This window comes from Zasmidium cellare, assembly GCF_010093935.1.
Source record: "Zasmidium cellare ATCC 36951 unplaced genomic scaffold M409scaffold_11, whole genome shotgun sequence".
NCBI classification, from domain to species: domain Eukaryota; kingdom Fungi; phylum Ascomycota; class Dothideomycetes; order Mycosphaerellales; family Mycosphaerellaceae; genus Zasmidium; species Zasmidium cellare.
This window is the reverse complement of record NW_022986955.1, coordinates 826,435-844,633: the sequence shown is the minus strand read 5'-3', so window position 1 is coordinate 844,633 and position 18,199 is coordinate 826,435. Positions and strand designations below refer to the sequence as shown.

The window sequence follows — 18,199 nt, the reverse complement described above, 5'->3', positions numbered from 1 at the left end:
GCTCCAACGATCCTCCGCGCCAAGCCCCAGCTGTAACACAGCCTTGTCCAAACCTTGGATCAGTGGCACGACATGTACGCTCAACTCCTACTACAACTAGCGAAGTACATGTACACCACTGTAGGTCAATCGAAGTAAAATTGGCTAGTGAAATTCTCGATCAGGTTGCTAGCGCGCTGTGGCGGATGTTCTTTGGTACTGACAGGAGCTAGCCGTATTACAGCCTCGTCCAAGGATTGAACAGTTCCTCCCTTGATTATCTTGAGGCTTCACTTAATCTCTCATTCGAACCTTCGCTCTGGAACCCGCTTTGGGCTTCACTCTGCTTACTCAAACTTTGGCATGGATCCTCACTTAGTAGCTCCCTTTGGGCTTCGCTCCTCTTTTTCAAACTCTTAGTTTATTCCTCACTAGAACTCTTACCTAAACCCTGACCTGGTCGCCCAGTTGAAGGTGCAAGTGAAAATGCTACACGTTGCTATGCAGGAGGTGGGCAACACGATATCTAGCACAGTCTTCGTCTTACCTCCGAATCCTGTTGTTAGCATGCCTAGAGTCCTCATTTCAGGGAGACAGCTGTTCTCCGTGTAAAATCTCACCAATCCAACACAGCCTAGTCATCTAGTTCATCATACACTTCACTGCTGTCATCGCTAGACTGCGTTGCTCTAGTAGACTTGCAGCCCAGGTAAGTCATATACATACTAGCCCCTGCACTCAACTACAGCAAGTGGGTGTCGAGGAAACGATCTCGTCTCGCACAAGAGTTGTGCAGCTAAGAATTGCCACAAGTATGTACTACAGTGTGCATTTACTCGATCAAGGTCTCTCAAGTGAGCAAGTGTAGTTGCACTGACCCCTGATTAGTTGAAAGGGGTCGTGCAGCTAGCTTATGTTAGGTATCAGACTGTGGCGGCAAAGTTGCTTCCTTATTGGACAGTCGAAGCAACGCATTTTGATGTTTTGCGCAACGCGAGTTGTCCCCGGACATAGGCGGTGGTGGTTCAGCTCGGGGCAGAACAAGCCTCAGGTCTTCAGGAGTTCGGCTGTGGTCAGTCTGTAACACGATGTCCATCTTTCAAGGATTTGACATGTTGTTGCTTACACCTGAACGACTGATATTTGGTCCTACTTATGCTCTTAGCAACTTGTGGAGATGGAGGTCTTTGGGCATTTTGGGGTGGGAGACAACAAGTGGCATCCCATCCCACGAAATCAAAGACCCTGACCATAAAGTATTCCCAAACTCCTTGTTGCTCCATCCTGCAGCCAGTCAACTCGCGACATTCGAGGCCACCGGTGAGAGTGAGCTTGAGACTGATAGAAGCAATTGCACCCTTGTTGAACCACTTAAGTTGGATTGAGTCGCAATCTCCCCGATCATCCAGAAGCAGCCCGGCCCCTGACGGCACTTCGTGCTGTTGAGACAGCCTGCGAGTAATGAAGAATCATGGCTCTCGTACGAAAAGCTTCTTGACGATCGTATCGGTAGCACTGTTGCTGCTTCCCGAAACGCTGCTTTCTGCAAGCCTGATCATGTGAGGTGTGCGTGACGAGTCAGAGTTCAATCCAGGTACTTAAGCACACATCCATATAGATCTTGTTCTCGCACCACCATTCATCGATTCACTGAAGTGTTTGAGTACGTAATCCATTACTTCTAATGCAGAGTAGTTGACAGAGTAGCAATACAGACTTGTACTATCATCCCGAATTAAAGCCCCTCGTCTCCTTCCCAAGAACAACATTAAGACCAGAGCAAGCCTTGCAATCATACATCAAGTTCAAGTAGGCACATCCCGAAAAGGCATTTCGCCAAGGTCGTCCTTCTGGCCTTGATACGTCCTTTTCCGTTGGATCATCTCGGCGACAGCGATGTCGGAGTAGTCCACGACATGCCAGACCAGAGTAGGGTTCTCATGGAACTCGAGGGACTCGATGTTGGTGTATTGTCCTTCCGTGATGGTCACCTCGTCCAAGAGTTTGTGTCCAAGCATCTCTTGCCTCTTGTGCTGTCCCAGGAAGAACGCAATGCCTGAGCTGGCATCCGTGGCCAGAAGAGCATAGAGACACCTGTGACAGGTTTGTTAGTGGAAGAACCAATGACAAACTGCGAGCTGAATATACCAATGTCCCATCTTGAACTTCTCTGTGTCTGGGAATCTCGGCATATTGGTATTACCACGACGTTCTTGCAGGCACCGCTTGATGATGCTGTGGACGTCCTGCTTGTTGGTATCCGCCGGGATGCCCTCGACCACGATCCAGTTCAGGAAGCCCATCATTTGTGGCAGATTCTTTTTGTTGATTGCTCAATATGCATTTCCCAATATCTTTTTCCAGCCGCCCGTCGGATAGGCGTCGTTTGCACCATGTTTCAAAGTATCATGCATTCTTTTCCAGGTGAGTTACACCACGTCTGACCAGTAGCGATGCATAGGGAGCTTGTCCTGTGGTCGGTTCGGGGCCATCTTTCGCGGGCTGATACCGCGAGACACGACTATGACGCCGTCGACAACGTTGAACCAATTGTGGTAAAAGGCACCTGTTGCCTCCATCTGCTCTCCCTCGTACCGTTCATAGCTTGATTGGAGCCGGTAAGCAATGTCCTGCAATTGCGAATAGCCGAGATTGGCACCATGTGGATAGACAGCGCCATTGACATTGCGTTCGTTGTCCCACTCTGCCCCCGAATTCTTGCCGACCTTGAGGTTCTCCAATATTGGTCGGATTGGGCCGAACGAGCCTTCCATTTGTGCACTGTTCTCGCCTCCTCGCCATTCCCGCTCGATGGCGTTTGTCCGGGGAGCCGCGCGCTGCCAACCCAGACCCTCGGGATCGGCTCCCAGTTTGCCCGCCACGAAGCTGTTGAAAGAGTTGATGTTCATGGGATTGGCGACTCCGCCTGGGCCCTCTGCCCCAGGAGGATCGAGTTTCAGAACGAGCAGACGGCTGAACCACTTTCTGCCTTGGTTCTCGTACTTATGGATCAGAGCATTATCAGCAGGGTCAATTTTCCCCCAATCTGGAGGGTTTCTCCTCAGAATCTCCCCCGTCAATTCCCCCATCGACCTTTCCAGCAGCCCAGAACCATTGAGAGTCCCGGGATAGCCAGGGAAAAATTCGAAGTGAGGTTCGTAGGAAGGGCATAGGTGAGGGCGCTCAGCGCCAGCAAGGTGAAGATGGGTTTGAAGGGCATTTTCGTGAAGTTTGTCCTGCCCATATCAGTATCAGTATCCAGCGCTGTATCAGGGGCCTGGGGAAGGGTATACTCACCTGGGAATGGTAGTTTGGTATGGGAGAAGGGAAGGAGGTTGGAGGGAGAAGGAAGCGCTTCTTTTAAAGGCCGCTGGGCGCGAGTAGGCGTGATCATATCACTTGGGTTTGGGGGAGGACAACTCATCCCCGTGGTCATCCCCGTGGCTCTGCTGGCGATCGTGCCAACGATGTGGCCTCATGAGCAGGGTCGGGTGTGTTGGCACGGGGATAGCTGGCAGTTGGCAAACATAACCTGGGTCAAACGATAGGGATTTGAGGCGGCTACTCGTCTGTGCGCTGTATGGGAGAGATAGGTCACTTGCCTTCAAAGTGGTATGCATTTCAAACGTTCTCATGATAAGCCTATCCTCGTCACTACTCGTCCGAGTGATCCCCCACCGCAGACGCCATCATCGCTCAATGCATTCAAATGACCAACTAGTCCCAGTGCACCTGTCTACTCCACCTCCACAGCAACAGGCTGACTCCGCTCAGGCGCATTTCTCTGCCGCATGTTCGGTCGGTAACCCTGACCATTCTGCACGCCCTGACCGGTCACCTCAGCCTCCTTCTCCTTGATGAACTCCTCCTTTTGCTGGCGAATGACTGCCAGCACATTCGTCAAGCTGCTCCGCCACGTCTCCAACCGGCTTGCCACCTCCCGCCATTGTGTGTCGCTGAAGACTCGGTATGTGCTGCGGTGGATGAGGAACTCCTGCTTCTGCTGGGAGAGCTTGCCCTCGATGAGTCCGCTGCGGATGCAGTCGATGACCCACATCTCGACATCTTCGGTGGGCACATTGAGCGCCTTGGCGATTTGGGCATATGGAAGGGTGCGAGTGTGGGCGTTGTGGGCAGCGAGCGAGGCGAGGGTAAGCTGGCGCATCTTCTTGTCCAGAATGTCCTCATCGAGTTCGTTATCTGGAAGGAAAGAGTCGTTGGCCTCCTTGAAGTCCTGGAACTCCTCGTAGTCCTCGCGGACGAACAGTTCGAGAAGCTCTGCCCAGGTTGCGTCAGACTTTCGCAGTGCTTGGATGCTGTCAAGTGCGGTGAGGTCTTGGAAGTCGAAGTGCTTCTCGTTGTGGAGGGCCAGCTTCAGGGCACGAATTGAGAGCTTGCTGGCCTCATCAGATGAAGCATCGCTTTGAATAGTCTTGAGGGCCTTGAGGAGATAGTAGTAGCTCTGTTCAACCTCCTTCGAGGCGGCCGCTGCATCTGAAACGGCCAGGTACAGTTTTCGTGCCTCCGTATCCTCGAGCTCCCACTCTTGTACCCACTTATCGACGTTCTTCAGCTGCGGCTGCAGCGTATCCCAGTTGCCAGAGCTCTTGATCACATCGACGATACCGAGCAGGACGTTGTATCGCGTCGAGTCATCCGGTGGGAGGGTGTTGAAGAGGGTGCTCAGAATGCCGAGCGCAATGCCCGTGCCGTTTTGTGGTGAAGAGGTGATGGGTGCGGTCATGTACGAGCAGATTCTGGCGATGAAGATGTCGGGCTCCTCGACTTGTGAGATGAGGTGTATGAGGAGGTTGTAGGCGGCTTGCAGTTCTCGCTCTGGGGCGCCATTGAGGATAGAGCTGGCACCGACCAGTTTCTTCAGCACTGCGACGCGGTCGGTCTCTTCAGGCCTGTCTGATTTCTCGGGATCGGCGAGGAGGGGGATGATTTCGTCGGCGAGCTTCGAGCCCTCGCCTTTGGCATTATCGAGGTAGTTTGCGAGTTCGAGAGACAGCTCTTCGAATGCGCCCTCCACAAGGGAGAGCTTTGGAAAGCTGGGCATGCCGGGTGGTGGTGCTATCTCGTGCCTCGCTCTTTTCTCGAATCAGTCGCGTGGGGTCGAAGTCGGCGGTGGCAAGATCGGTGCTGGTGGTGTCGCTGTTCCTACACTTCGCGATCACGGGCGCCAGGTGTAGCAGTCGGTTTCGAGGATTTGGAGTGGTGGATTGAAGTCTCGAGTTGCTGCATGTGTCGCTAGCGTCCTGGTAGAATATTTCGAAGACGTGAGGTGGGACATGCAATCTTGGCATCGAATGAGGCAGGTCTAGCGACTACCCAAAATATTGATTATAATTCTTAACCAAACCCCAGTAATCCCTCGCTGACCGATCCAACGTGTACAAAACCAGCTCGCCTGCTCGTCTTCTCCTGAAATCTACTCTCGAACATTTGAGTCTCAATTTGTGGCGACTTTCTATGGCACTCACCAAACCAGCTGCGTCAACACGTGCGCAAGTTGCAGCCACTGATGACCAGTCTCCCATGTGAAGTTGGAGTCGAGCAGTGAAGGTCTTGTGGCATGCATTGCAAGCTGATACCGATTCGCCATTTCCGGTGCGGCCCATCGAGAGCAAATACTGGCCTACTTGAACCGCTCACTGGTGTCCTGGCTTCAAGCGTGTTTTGCATGTGAGGACCAAGACCTCCATTCCCAAAAGACGGACCGGCCACATCACTGTGCCGACCGCCTGCCGTTTGCAGAGATGGACTTCAGAGCATATTCCCCTCTGGACCGCCATCGCTTTCACTTTGGACTCGAAAGGGCTGATAATGCTGCTTCAAAAGAACCTTGCGGTCTGTGATGTTTGCTGGCGGTCAACTTCGACACACCATTCGGCTCAGTACTCTTGAGAGTTGGAGATGATCTCTGGAGAAATGTTCAGCCCATAGATCATGTGTTGCAGTCCGCACGGTGATAATGCATCGATCGGCCTTTGGCGTTCCAGATGAGCGGTCTTTTGCCGCAACCCGGCATGGCTTGCAGCCACGATCAACAACTCGCTCGGAGCTTCCACGGGGTCCAGCCACTAAAACTACACCTCCTCTTTATGCTCGGCCAGTCCGCTGTAGAGAGGCACTGCTGCTACCATCTGGCTTGCATAACCGGCTGCATTGAACACTCTGCCGAAATTCGTGATAGAAGACGGCGGCGGAGGCTCTCCGATTTTCCGACTCATCACGCGGCTGGCTGTAGTACATACGCGAGGAGAAGCTCTTCCGCCTCGACGTCGTGTGAACCTGTGGAAAGTCTTGGTGTTTCCATTCTATTGTCTATTCACCAATCGTCGTTACTTGCACCATTGGAGCGTGCAGGCTGTAACAAGCCACCGATTCGAGCTTCGATCTAGTGACAGTTCACCAGCAACAGCAGCCTGGCGGACCATCGCGCGTTTTGGTTGGCTCCGCCATTTGCGAACTGCGCCAAGGTAAGCACTCTATGAGCTTGTATCAACATTCACGGCCAGAAGAGAAAGCTCGGGACAACCTGATACTGAGGCGAGGCTATGTCCGATTAGCTAACCTACAAAGATACGAGATTCGCAGCATGGCTGCTCCCAACCACACCGTACTGCCAACACCAGGCTTCCTAGGAGGCGACCTGCCCGAGACCGAACGTACAGCCTACCAAGAGGGTCACGATGTGGACTTCTCCTCAAGCGATAGTGTCGTGCGAGTTGAACAACTAGCTCAGTCTCTGGTGAAACCACCAAGCGCCTTGAGCAAGGATGCCGAATTGGAAAAAAGCGAACCACACGAGCGATCAGACACGACCACATTGAACGACGATCCGAACAGAGACCCAGAAAAGGCAGGCCCAACTACCACTACAACCGAGCAAGATCCGAACATTGTGTTCTGGGACGGCGACGACGATCCTGCAAACCCTATGAACTGGTCGAACGGCATGAAATGGGGCAACATCGCCTGCCTGTCCGCGCTCACGTTCCTCACACCACTCGCCTCGTCGATGTTCGCCCCAGGCGTGCCGCAGGTCATGCGCGACTTCAACACCGAAAGCCAAACATTGGCAACATTCGTTGTCTCAATCTACGTTCTCGGCTTCGCCTTCGGCCCTCTCATCATTGCGCCCATGTCAGAACTCTACGGCAGGCTCTGGGTCTATCACATCTGCAATATCGGCTTCATCGCTTTCACCATTGCTTGTGCAGTGGCGCGTAACATGAGTGCTTTGGTCGTGTTCCGATTCTTGCAAGGTGTTTGGGGCGTTGCGCCGATTACAATAGGAGGCGGCACGATTGCGGATTTGATGGCGCCGGAGAAGAGAGGGGGAGCGATGGCCATTTGGGCAATGGGACCTTTGCTCGGGCCTGTTATCGGGCCTGTTGGTGGCGGCTTCTTGAGTGAAGCCAAGGGTTGGCGGTAAGTCTTGACTTCCTGTCCCGTCGACAGCATAGAGCAAAGAGTACTGATTCGAAGTAGCTGGATCTTCTGGGTCATCGCCATCGCAACCGGTGGAATCGCCATTATGGCCGTCGTCTTCCTCCGCGAGACATACGCCCCTGTTCTCCTCGAGCGAAAGACAAAACGCCTACAAAAGGAAACCGGCAACACGAACCTCCGCTCCAAACTCGACAACGGCCTCTCCCCAAGACAGCTCTTCATCCGAGCCATCGTCCGCCCGACGAAACTCATGTTCCTGTCCCCAATCTGCGCGCTCATGTCCCTCTACATGGCAGTAGTATACGGCTTCCTCTACCTCCTCTTCACGACCTTTACATTCGTTTTCGAAGACAACTACGGCTTCTCTTCATCCACCGTCGGCCTCGTCTACATCGGCCTCGGAATCGGAAACTTCATCGGTCTGGGAGTCCTAGGCTTCACGTCTGATAAAACCATGACATACCTCGCGCGGAAACACAACGACGGCGTCATCAAGCCAGAGTACCGCCTCCCTCTCCTCATGTACGTCGGTCCTTTCCTCCCTCTCGGCCTGCTCATCTACGGCTGGACAGCGCAATACCACATCCAATGGGCGGTGCCTCTTCTCGGTACGCTCTTCGTTGGTGTGGGCTTGATCGCTTGCTTCATGTGCATCAACACATACCTGGTTGATACTTTCACGCTCTATGCCGCCAGCGCCATGGCCGCCAACACGATTCTGCGGTCGATCTTTGGCGGCGTCTTCCCGCTCTTCGGACTGCAGATGTATCAGGGGTTGGGGTTAGGTTGGGGGAACAGTTTGCTTGCATTCGTTGCGTTGGCGCTATGTCCCATTCCATGGGTTTTCTACAACTACGGCGAAAAAATTCGCACGCATCCGAGGTTTCAGATCAAGTTCTGATGATTTGCGAGTGAGCGGTTCGTCTGGGAAGCGAGGCGTTCGGACGGGAAATGTCCTTTCAAAAGGTGCAGCTATAGTGAGGCCGTACAGCAGCTTCTGGAACATAGCATTTCTGTCAGTGGCTATGTACATACATTGTCCCAAGGCATTCCACCGGGCCCGTTGGCCTATTCGTCTGTCGTAAAATACTTTTGCCATCTCCGTCTTCATCCCCAGACCAACGCTTCTAGGCTCCGTGGCTGAGCCTGGGCTCTGGTTTGCGAGGGACGCTCGACCTGCCACCAATGTCGCGAATCATCGTGCTGGGCAATATTCGCTTCTACGCAGTAACGCCCAAGGCGAGTCCGTAAAGCCGTCCGCTCTCACTCCCACTCTGCAAAGATTTTCTCCACCTCCACCCCAACCCTTCATTTCCCCTTCCTACTCCTCACCTTCCTATCCCTCCTCTCCCTCCCATCCCTCGCCGCCTTCCTCTCCTCCATCCCCTCCTTCCCCTCCTTCCCCGCCTTCCTCTCCTCCTTCGCATCAACCTCCTCCAACCACTCCCCGGGCCCATCATCCCGCCCACTCCCAGGCTTATACCCATACTTCGCGACCCACTCACCCTTACCCTCATCGAACTTCAACTTCCCATCCCGCTTCTTCGGCTTAATCCCCTTCTTCTCCGCGAACCGCTCCCACTTCGTCTTCTCTTTCTCTTTTGGGACGTGCTTTTCGCGCGGGAGCGCGGTTTCGGGTGTTGGGAGGGTGATTTGCAGGGCGCCGTCGGGGGCGCGGGTTATGGGGCAGGCGGTGAGGAGTTGGTTTATGAGGGATTGGGCGCAGCCGCGGGCGGTTTGTTGGAGGGTTTCTTCTTTTGTTGCGGTGGTGTGGGAGGGGAGGGGGTTGGGGTCGATGACGAGCATGTGCCCGAGATCGAAGGTGTATGGCTGCGCTTTTTGGTCTGTGGTGGTCGCCATGGTTTGTGGGTTGGTCTTGTGAGGCGAGATGGGTGGGTATCTGCAGACAACTTTTTTGAAAGCAAGTCGAAGTCTTGAAATCTTGGCGACAGGGACTGATGGCGCTAGTGGGATGGCGTGAACCTTAATTAGTTTGACCTCACTTCGCCCTCGCCCTCCTCTTCTCCACAACAGGCTCGACATGGACATTCTTATGGATTGACTAGCAGTTATGGGTCAAGGTTCTACTTTCGCTGCCTACCGTCGAGCAACACTCATATGTGGTACGAAGCAACTTGGAACGTTTGTTTGCATAGATGGACTAGGAGTGATTGAGATGTTGTCTTCAGTCATTCGCAGCATCAACACCATCATGCCTTCGCGACGCCATCCAAACGATTCTGATCCATCCTCTGTCGACCAATCTCCGCCGCTTCACGCACGACCTTGAATCCATATTCGACCATGCTGGTCTGATACGCAGCAAGTTCGGCTGCCAGGCTTCCTTCGCCATTCGCCAATCTCTTGAGATGTCGTCCAAGTAAAGCACCGTGTCGCATTGCTAAGTTGGCTCCTAGGCCAAGCTATGGAGTCATCGAATGGACTGCATCTCCCAGCAGTGTGACGTTGACTGGCCTGTCGAGAGCATTCGGCACACTTGTGCGCATGCGAACAGCGAAGAACGACTCAGAGCCTCCCGCCTGAATCAGAGCAGCGGCGTTGCCTGACCATCCACCAAGGAGACCCGCAGCTATTCTCTGGAGTTCAGCCGATGTGGCTTTGCGTATGTCTTCAGGAAAGAACTCATGACGGCCACCGACGAGGCAGACCACATAGCTTTCGCGATGGTGCAGCTCGACACCTAGGCCCAGTTTTTTTGCAGCCTCGTCGGGTGATGTTGGGAAGATAACAGATCCTAGGCCAAGGAAAGCCTTACGCTCGTCCGATGCGATAAGAAAAATGTCCTCGACAGCTTCTTTCGGACCCATCTCCTTGACAGCGTCGACCGGCAGGCGGCCATAGATGGCCGTAATACCTGCATCCATCGTGGCGAGGTTGGGAGCACGCTGAAGACGCACATGCGAATTGACTCCGTCAGCTCCCACCAGGCACGATCCCGTGGCGCTGGTGCCGTCCGAGAAGTAGGCAGTGACCTTATTCTCGGCATTGATCTCGTATCGCTCGAGCTTCTTCTGAAAATGGATCGAGTCATCCAGGCCGGACAGTAGGATCTGGCGCAGAGTAGCTCGGTCGACGTTGGCGTGCACTGGTGTTTCATCCTCTGTGGTCGGCCAAACGCCATTTCCCAGGTCGTCCCTGGTCAGCAGACGTTTGACGACCCGCAGCTCGGGCGTCATGATGCTTGTGAATGGTTTCGTCAATTGAGAGGTTTCCTTGAACAGCATCTGGAGTTCTGGACTGAGCACTTCCTGCACGGTATTGATAGCATCGGCATCGAGATGCAACCTTTACCCTTGTGGTCGATCGAAAGGCGTGTTGTCACGTTCATATATCTCGAACGAAATCTTCGCTAGGCGAAGTGATTGCGCGAGGCTGAGTCCGCCGAGACCCGATCCGATGATGAGGACTTTCATGTTGGTTGATAATCTTCGTTGGGGACCTGGGAAGTTCCTTTTACGAACTCAGCGCTGATGGCACGTTGTACAGGTTTCGATCGAACTGTGGGAACTCCATTCCGCTACCTCTTATATTTTCCTGGACTATCATCCTCAAACACAACTGATAACTCTGAAAGCCCGATATCGAAGAGAATACTTTGCGATCCGCACGAAAAATGTCCATGTTTCCAGAGTCAGGAGCCACAGAGCAAGGATTTTGGCAGCCGTGCCACTGCATCGAGCCGGGTATATCGGGTATTCGTTCAGACCCGAAGGATCAAAATCCCCCCGGACCAGCGTCGCGTTTGATTCATCACGACATGAAAAATTCCAGACAACGCCAACTGCTAAAACAATGAATAGATTGTCGGTATAGCAGATGTCGACACCGTATGTGAGGCTCTAGGCGGGACAGTAAAACGTCCTGGCGAAGGGCTGAGGTCATCCCTGAGACAAGCGCACGAGCCATGTAAACAAAGATCCTTCAAGCCCGCTTCGCAAGGCAGCTCTTTTTCGGCCATCACATAAGCCAGCCATATCGTAACATCCGATAACCTTTGCCTCTAAGGCATCAACTTTCCACCCACTAATGATGCAGGAACAAGATTTTCTAGGCCCAATGCCGTCGTTGCTCGGCCTACGGATCCGTTTCATCCGCGCTCCTTTATGATTTAGCCATGGTATACATCCATTCTGTCTTGCGCACTGACAGCGCCATTGATCCATGATGGAGTTGGTGAACTGGTGGAACTAGGCATCGAGAACAATGCATAGCAACCACTTCAGGCACCCAGCAATTGTTCAGGCGGTCGAATTGTCCGCTAGGTATTTGAAGACATTGGCCTTGCACATGGCAAACCCACTCAAGCGAGCACCGATATAGCAAGCTCAATATCAAACTTGCACAAAACTACCCACTTGACCCCGACCATCAATGCCATCCCGCAACCAAGAGAATCTCTATCGCGACAGACTCTTCGGCGGCGACACTCCCCCAAAACAACCTGCAACCAAGCCAGAGACGACCATGTCGACATCCAGCACGGACAAGGAAGGGTACCCCTTCAACAGAGACGCTTTCGCCTCGACTCGGCTGAACCTCCAACACCAGCTCTTCATTTGCTCCACAGGCTACCACCTGCACTCCAAGGTCGCCGTTCCTCAAAACGCCCTGGTAGCCGACATTGGCTGCGGAACCGGTATCTGGTCCCTCGAGGTCGCTAAACAATTGCCAGTGGGTAGCAAACTCGAAGCCTACGATCTGAGCCTTGCCCAAACTCCGCCTACGCAATGGTGGCCGAGCAATGTCACCTTCTCCCAAATGGACATCTTCGCCGACATCCCGCAGCATCTGCAAGGCCGTTACGACGTCGTCAATATCCGCCTGTTCATGTGCGTCGTCCAGTCTGGCGATCCCATGCCTCTTCTTCGCAACTTGATGAAACTGCTCAAACCGGGTGGGTACCTGCAGTGGCAGGAATACGACCCATCGACGGACAAAGTCGTGTGCGCGGACCCCAACACTTCTGCCCCAAAACTCGACATTCTGCGTGCTGCGATCCGTGGTCCCGCGGGCAATCAAGCACACATCCTCAAGGACCACTGGGTGCCCAACTTGCACACCCGCTTTTCCGAAGCCGGTGGTGCGCTGATGGCGCACGAGAAGGTCTGGACTCCGAATGAGTACGTCACCATCAAGCAGGATGTCACGTTCTTGGCTGTGCGAGAGTGGATTGCGAATATGAGGGTTAAGGAGCCTGGTAGTGAGGGTGCCACCAAGTTGGAGAAGATGGTGGCTGACGTGGAGGAGGAGTGCTGGAAGTTGCAGCGCGGGACTTTCGCGGACTCGGAGATTGTGACTTGGGTCGTCAGGAAGAACTAAGTGGGTGGGGGGAGAGGCTTGGGAAAGAGGTTGTGACTTTTGCGCAGAATGCAACGTTTGTTGGGATATATCTGTGGTTTGATCGAGTAGGCAGGTTCAACACTGTCAAGCAATGGAGTTAATGTTTTCCGATGCTGATGTCCTTGTGTTTTGCTAGGTCCGTGTGACGAGGACGGAGACACATAATTGCTAGCTTGCTGTGCAGATTGCTGATGGCGCCTGTCAGAACGCTCATGAGGTCTTCGAGTAGCGTGCACTCTTCCTGTGTGACCACGCTTGCTTTGGTGCAATGTTTGCTCTGTGCTCAAGGAGGTATAAAAGTTCGATCTTTCTACCTGCAGCCTTGACCTCACAACACCCCTTGAGATCCATACTTGCAGCCTGGACTTCCCGACATCCCTTGAAATCCGTACCTGAAAACTCTGCATCCCTTCAATGGCCGACTCGCTCAAACGACCAAGATGGAGAATACGAAGGCCGGGTGAACGGAGCCAGGCTACTATGAACGACTCTGAGAAATCGATTCAAACTCCCAACGACGGGAACGCAGTGAAAGGAAAGGCAGAGACACAGACAGAAGAAATTGACATGGCCGCGCTACAAGAAGCAGCAGAGCAGCACGACAGCATTCTGGGTAAGTCGATGACGGCTTTCACTCATTGACAATATCAGGCTTACCGTAGAGAAGATCTGGCGCAGAAACTTGAATCCATGCTTCAAACTCAATGTCTGTCGGAAGACTACATTCGCAGAATGCTTGGGCTACCACCACAAGACCCTGACAGAATCGCCCTGGCCTACACAAAGACTGCCAATATCTTGAATCCGAAGGGCGACATCACGAAGAGTCTCCTGGAAAGCTTCAGGTTCTCTTCATGGTGGGGAGGTTGGTCCGCTCAGTTCTTGCTTGTAGTGCCACCTGCCACAACCGACAAGATTTCTCCGGCGTCGTATGCAGCTGCGAACCTCTACCAAAATCTATCGAAAAAGTATGGGCAGGTCACCATTGCTACTTTCATCGAGAAAGACATAGCTCAGTCCGATGAGGGCCAGTCACCAGGGTTTTGCGAAGCCTCCTATTCCAGCTCCTCGGCCGATATAGTTCTAGGTGCAGCTTGATCGATTGGAGAGAGGACACGAGCTTCCAGGATCACCGCCGTTACCTGCAGTCTCGAGACTTAAGTTACCTCTGCAGTCTGTTCCAACACTTGGTAAAGTCGTCGTCATTCGGTCTAGTCTTCTGTCTGATCGACAACGTGCGGCTGCTGGAACAACTGGCATCCAACGAGAATCTTGACGCCTTGGTAGACATGTTTGAGGACCTGGTGAGGACATGCAACAGACAAGACAGCATCGGGTTCAAGATAATGCTGTTGACACCCAGCAAAGGGGGCCGTCTCTTGTCCAGGATACAGGCCTCGAATACGCTTCGCGTCTCCGAAGATCAGCGGGGCGACATTTTCACGACGGATCAGTGTGAATCAAGACTGAAATCGTGGATCAGAATACCCAAAGACGCACGTTGAAGACCTGCCTACTTCCTCAGCTCGTCGATGAGGCAGGAGGAGTTTGGCCATCGGCGTCGGCCTACAAGTCTAGCTCATTTCATGGATCTTTTTGCTTTTGGCTTGATTGCTGTTTGAGAGCGTTTCGCACTTGATACCAGCTGCATTTCTTTCACGATAGGAACGTAGCTAGTCCTTCAGAGTGCGTAATACAGACTTGCACCTTGCAAAACAGCATCAATCTTTCCCGCCGCGACCGCACCCGATAGAATCTGGTCCGCACTCAGTTTTGCACCCGTCGCCAAAGAGAAAGTCTCGTGGTCGGATTTTAAGAGATCAATCGTGGCCTTGACCAAGCTCGTGAGCTGCGCGTCGTCGAATAGTGGCTTCTTCGCCTCGATTACCGTCACGCTCTGGGGAATCGAGACACCGACTGAGTCGTTAACGTGGTCGACGATCCGCTTGGAGTCTGCAGAGGAGAATGGTCCAGAAGCGTTGGCGTCGGCGAATCCTTTCCTGTTGATGGCATGGACGGCGAGTGAGGCGTTGAAGACTGGAGAAGATTCTCGAATGCCGCCATTGTAGGCATTGAGGACGTCTGTCAAATGGCGGACTGCAGTGTCGATTCCGGTAATGTCGTCGTAAACTGCTTGTGCGTCGCGTTTGGCAATCGTCCCTGCTAGGGCCAAAGGAGCCAGGAGGAGGACTGAGAGTCCGCGCATGATGGCTGTGATGTCTGTAGGTCCGCGAGAATCAGGCTGTGTTTTTTTCTCGGCCTTGACTTGCAACTTTATTCTCTCCGCAACAAGACTGTCTCTACAGAATACCTCGCAAGAAGCAGGCGCCAGTAGTTGCTTTATGTTCCCTACCAAACTCTACTCGCAGCCCTGTCCGAGGCTCTACAAAGATCGCCGAGGCGATCTGCATGTTGGATCAAGTTGATTGGCAAAATTCACGGGGACTAACCGAGTATTGATTGAAGAGCGGTAAGGTTTACGCTTGTACATGCGGCTCCAAAGAAACCGCCTCTCAACTCAACCTTCACCTTCGTCAGAGCGCAAATGACGTGCACCCTCGTATAACCTCGTTCCAGCATCGAGATGAAAGGTAGAGACGCTGCGAGAAGAAGGAACCTGGCACTTCAATGCGAGACGAAAAGAAGATCATCAAAAGGAAGAAATCTCTCGATCCAATATGGGCCAAAGCAACTATGGCCAGCGCTCGATCACGCCCCAAGTTCTTGAGATGACTTCCAAAACACCAACATCGCCATCAATTTGCCGCCAGCATTAGAACGACGGAGCGTTCAAAGCCATCAGACAAAGCAGGCCAGAGATCAGACCTGCGCAAGGCAAGGTCAAAACCCAGCCCATGAAGATGAAAGCAATTTGGCGCCAATTGACAGCTCCAAGATCATAGTTCATCAGCGCGACGCCGAGAGCCGCTCCAGTCAGGCACTGGGTTGTTGATACTGGCAGGCCAAGACGGGAGGCCATCAGGACGGTGATGGCAGCGCCGAGCTCGATCGAGAAGCCGCGAGTTGGCGACATCTGGGTGATCTTGTTGCCTAGGGCGCGAATAATATGGTATCCCATGAACCAGAAACCCAATCCGAGAAGAAGGCCACCAATTACGAGGATCCAGATTGGAGTGTCAGCTTCGGTCTCCACGACACCGCTCCTAAATGTGCTGTAGGAGGCGCTGACGGGGCCGACAGCGTTGGCAATATCTGTGTTCTACGTCAGCACTCGACAGATCCCGACAAGATCCACCTAGCGTCACTCACCGTTCGAGCCATGAGCAATCGACATAAGCATTGCAGAGACAACTTGGCAGTACGTCCAAAGATGCTCAACGCGGACGTCGTACCGATGCGCTTTTGCATGGATAGCACGAAGCAGGGCCGAGTCGTGGGTAATGGCGTCGATAAAGACTCCGCGCAGTAGCAGGAATTTGAACCATCCCCACCACTTCACGGGATTCGACCACCACATGTGTTGCACGGGAACTATCCAGCGATCGTAGGGCGAGACGTATTTGGACCGCCGACGCTGCATTTCCTCTGTATTCTCGGCGGCAGCAAGAACATCTGCTTCATGAGCACCCTTCTCGGTGTCTGTGTTGGGAGGAGAGTCGTCGCGAGTCGAGGAGTCGTTTGTGCTCCGGTTCACAATCTCGTCGAGCTTTCCGTCGTCCTTTGCGCCGGCGGTGACGTTTCCATACGAATCCTCGTAGTAGTTCTTGACGTACTCTTCACCTTTCCCTGGAAAGTAAAGCTTGACATCGTCCTTGAGAAGAAGTGGGCCCATGGGAATGTGCCAGATCCGAACACGTGGGTCCTTCATGATGAGCTTGCGTTTGAAGAATGGCATGAAGAAGATGTAGCAGATAATCAGAACTCCAAAGAAGACGGCAAGGATGATTCCGGCCACGACACCGCCACCAAGAGCATCGATGTCAGATCCAGGAGCTTCGATTGAAATGAACAAGGCAAGGATGGCGGCAGTTCCGGCAAAGTAGACCGGAATCAATCGCATGGCCCATTTGAAGCTGTCCTTGCGCTCCAAAACGGCATACTTGACCGTGGCGAAGACTATGGCGCTGAAGGCGGCTGCGATCAACGGCGCAATGGCCCACGAGGCTGCAACTTGCGAAACACTGCCGCTCTCCCAGGCCCATTTGATGTCAGACTGGGAAGCGAAACCGACACCAATCAAAGCCCCGACAATGGTCTGGGTGGTTGACACTGGCATACCCTTGGCAGTCGCGAACATGAGCCAGCTGGTATCATTGAAGTTAGCATCGAAAGACCAAGCCGGCCGCTACTGCACTTACCTCGCACTGCCAACTTCTGCACAGCCCATAACAAGCATCAGCACTCCAGGACGCCCTTCGAAACGATCGATTGTTATGATTCCGTTTTTGATGGTATCTGTGACTCGCTCGCCGAGAGCAACGGCACCCACGAACTCGGTACAGACCGAGAGGAATCCGACTTGCAGCATCGTCAACGTGCGAGCGGCGACGGAGGTGGCGTATGCGTTTGCGACATCGTTGGCGCCGTTACCAAAAGCGCTGAAGAGGTATGCAATGAAGGTGATGGCGAGGATCCAGTCATAGCGGGCAGTTGCCGACGACTGACGCTTCGTCAGCGTGTTGACGAGGAAGTCGAGCATCCTTGCGGAAAGAGGAAAGATGAAAGCGTGTTGAGCAAGCGATCGCAGACCAGGGAGTGTACGCACTGTTATATATACCAGCCATCCTCTAGACCTGGGCAGCCGCTTTCTTCAGCCTCGTAGGCCACGGGCATGGCATCGATCAATTGCGACAAGCGGCAACCACAGGTCAAGACTCCAAGCCTTCGACGAGGACAAGTACACGACGTTGTTTGACCCCTCTCTTTCTTCGGGCATGTCTTGGCTTCCAAGACCAACACCAAGAGATCTGCGGTCATCGATACGCAGCTGGATTTTTTGTGTTACGCAAAGATTCCAGATTGAGCCGGTATAATCGAGTGCAAACATGTCTGCAGAGCGAGACGTGCGATATTTGCAGAGCACCATGTTTCTGGCGAAGAGCAAGTTCTTCTTCTGTAAAGGCAAGAGATGAAGTTGAGGCAAAGTTAGGCTCTTGGTAGCCATGCCGTCAACCACATGGGCCCGCTCTTTTCCAAGAGCTTGGTTCGCCTTGCACGGGACAGGCACGGCCCGTCCAAGCGTGAGACCCAGTGCTTTAGCAACGTGCTAAAGTTACTAGTTCTGATTGGATGCAGTCATTCACTTCACAGCTTCTTCTTTAGGCAATTTTGTCTTCATGGGATTGCCACGAGGTCGGCATCGCCTGCAGATCAGCGAATGGCGTAGCAGGAATTGCCAGCATCTTATACATCGAAATGATTCAGGCCGAGTAACCGC

At 53.3% G+C, this 18,199-nt stretch overlaps 8 protein-coding genes across 8 annotated transcripts; 2 read left to right on the top strand and 6 right to left on the bottom strand.

The window, feature by feature from the left end:
* Positions 1 to 1,784: 1,784 nt before the first annotated feature.
* On the bottom strand, positions 1,785 to 2,282 carry M409DRAFT_21082 (uncharacterized protein; the record flags this gene model as incomplete). The annotated part of the gene is made up of 2 exons (XM_033805693.1): positions 1,785 to 2,073; positions 2,128 to 2,282. 2 exons carry the CDS (start codon positions 2,280 to 2,282, stop codon positions 1,785 to 1,787), a joined length of 444 nt encoding a protein of 147 aa, XP_033669960.1.
* A 126-nt stretch (positions 2,283 to 2,408) lies between these two features.
* Positions 2,409 to 3,068, bottom strand: M409DRAFT_21081 (uncharacterized protein; the record flags this gene model as incomplete). The annotated part of the gene is made up of 1 exon (XM_033805692.1): positions 2,409 to 3,068. The coding sequence occupies one exon, from the start codon at positions 3,066 to 3,068 to the stop codon at positions 2,409 to 2,411; it is 660 nt and encodes a 219-aa protein (XP_033669959.1).
* A 647-nt stretch (positions 3,069 to 3,715) lies between these two features.
* Positions 3,716 to 9,300, bottom strand: M409DRAFT_65362 (uncharacterized protein; the record flags this gene model as incomplete). Its single annotated transcript, XM_033816474.1, has 2 exons — positions 3,716 to 5,055; positions 8,766 to 9,300. The coding sequence occupies 2 exons, from the start codon at positions 9,298 to 9,300 to the stop codon at positions 3,716 to 3,718; spliced, it is 1,875 nt and encodes a 624-aa protein (XP_033669958.1).
* Positions 9,301 to 9,863: 563 nt separating this feature from the next.
* On the bottom strand, positions 9,864 to 10,637 carry M409DRAFT_21077 (uncharacterized protein; the record flags this gene model as incomplete). The annotated part of the gene is made up of 1 exon (XM_033805691.1): positions 9,864 to 10,637. One exon carries the CDS (start codon positions 10,635 to 10,637, stop codon positions 9,864 to 9,866), a length of 774 nt encoding a protein of 257 aa, XP_033669957.1.
* A 1,288-nt stretch (positions 10,638 to 11,925) lies between these two features.
* Positions 11,926 to 12,780, top strand: M409DRAFT_65361 (uncharacterized protein; the record flags this gene model as incomplete). The annotated part of the gene is made up of 1 exon (XM_033816473.1): positions 11,926 to 12,780. The coding sequence occupies one exon, from the start codon at positions 11,926 to 11,928 to the stop codon at positions 12,778 to 12,780; it is 855 nt and encodes a 284-aa protein (XP_033669956.1).
* A 501-nt stretch (positions 12,781 to 13,281) lies between these two features.
* Positions 13,282 to 13,899, top strand: M409DRAFT_21075 (uncharacterized protein; the record flags this gene model as incomplete). Its single annotated transcript, XM_033805690.1, has 2 exons — positions 13,282 to 13,414; positions 13,469 to 13,899. 2 exons carry the CDS (start codon positions 13,282 to 13,284, stop codon positions 13,897 to 13,899), a joined length of 564 nt encoding a protein of 187 aa, XP_033669955.1.
* A 583-nt stretch (positions 13,900 to 14,482) lies between these two features.
* On the bottom strand, positions 14,483 to 15,007 carry M409DRAFT_21074 (uncharacterized protein; the record flags this gene model as incomplete). Its single annotated transcript, XM_033805689.1, has 1 exon — positions 14,483 to 15,007. The coding sequence occupies one exon, from the start codon at positions 15,005 to 15,007 to the stop codon at positions 14,483 to 14,485; it is 525 nt and encodes a 174-aa protein (XP_033669954.1).
* A 567-nt stretch (positions 15,008 to 15,574) lies between these two features.
* On the bottom strand, positions 15,575 to 17,739 carry M409DRAFT_65360 (uncharacterized protein; the record flags this gene model as incomplete). The annotated part of the gene is made up of 4 exons (XM_033816472.1): positions 15,575 to 16,014; positions 16,072 to 17,066; positions 17,121 to 17,428; positions 17,716 to 17,739. The coding sequence occupies 4 exons, from the start codon at positions 17,737 to 17,739 to the stop codon at positions 15,575 to 15,577; spliced, it is 1,767 nt and encodes a 588-aa protein (XP_033669953.1).
* Between the last annotated feature and the right edge of the window lie 460 nt (positions 17,740 to 18,199).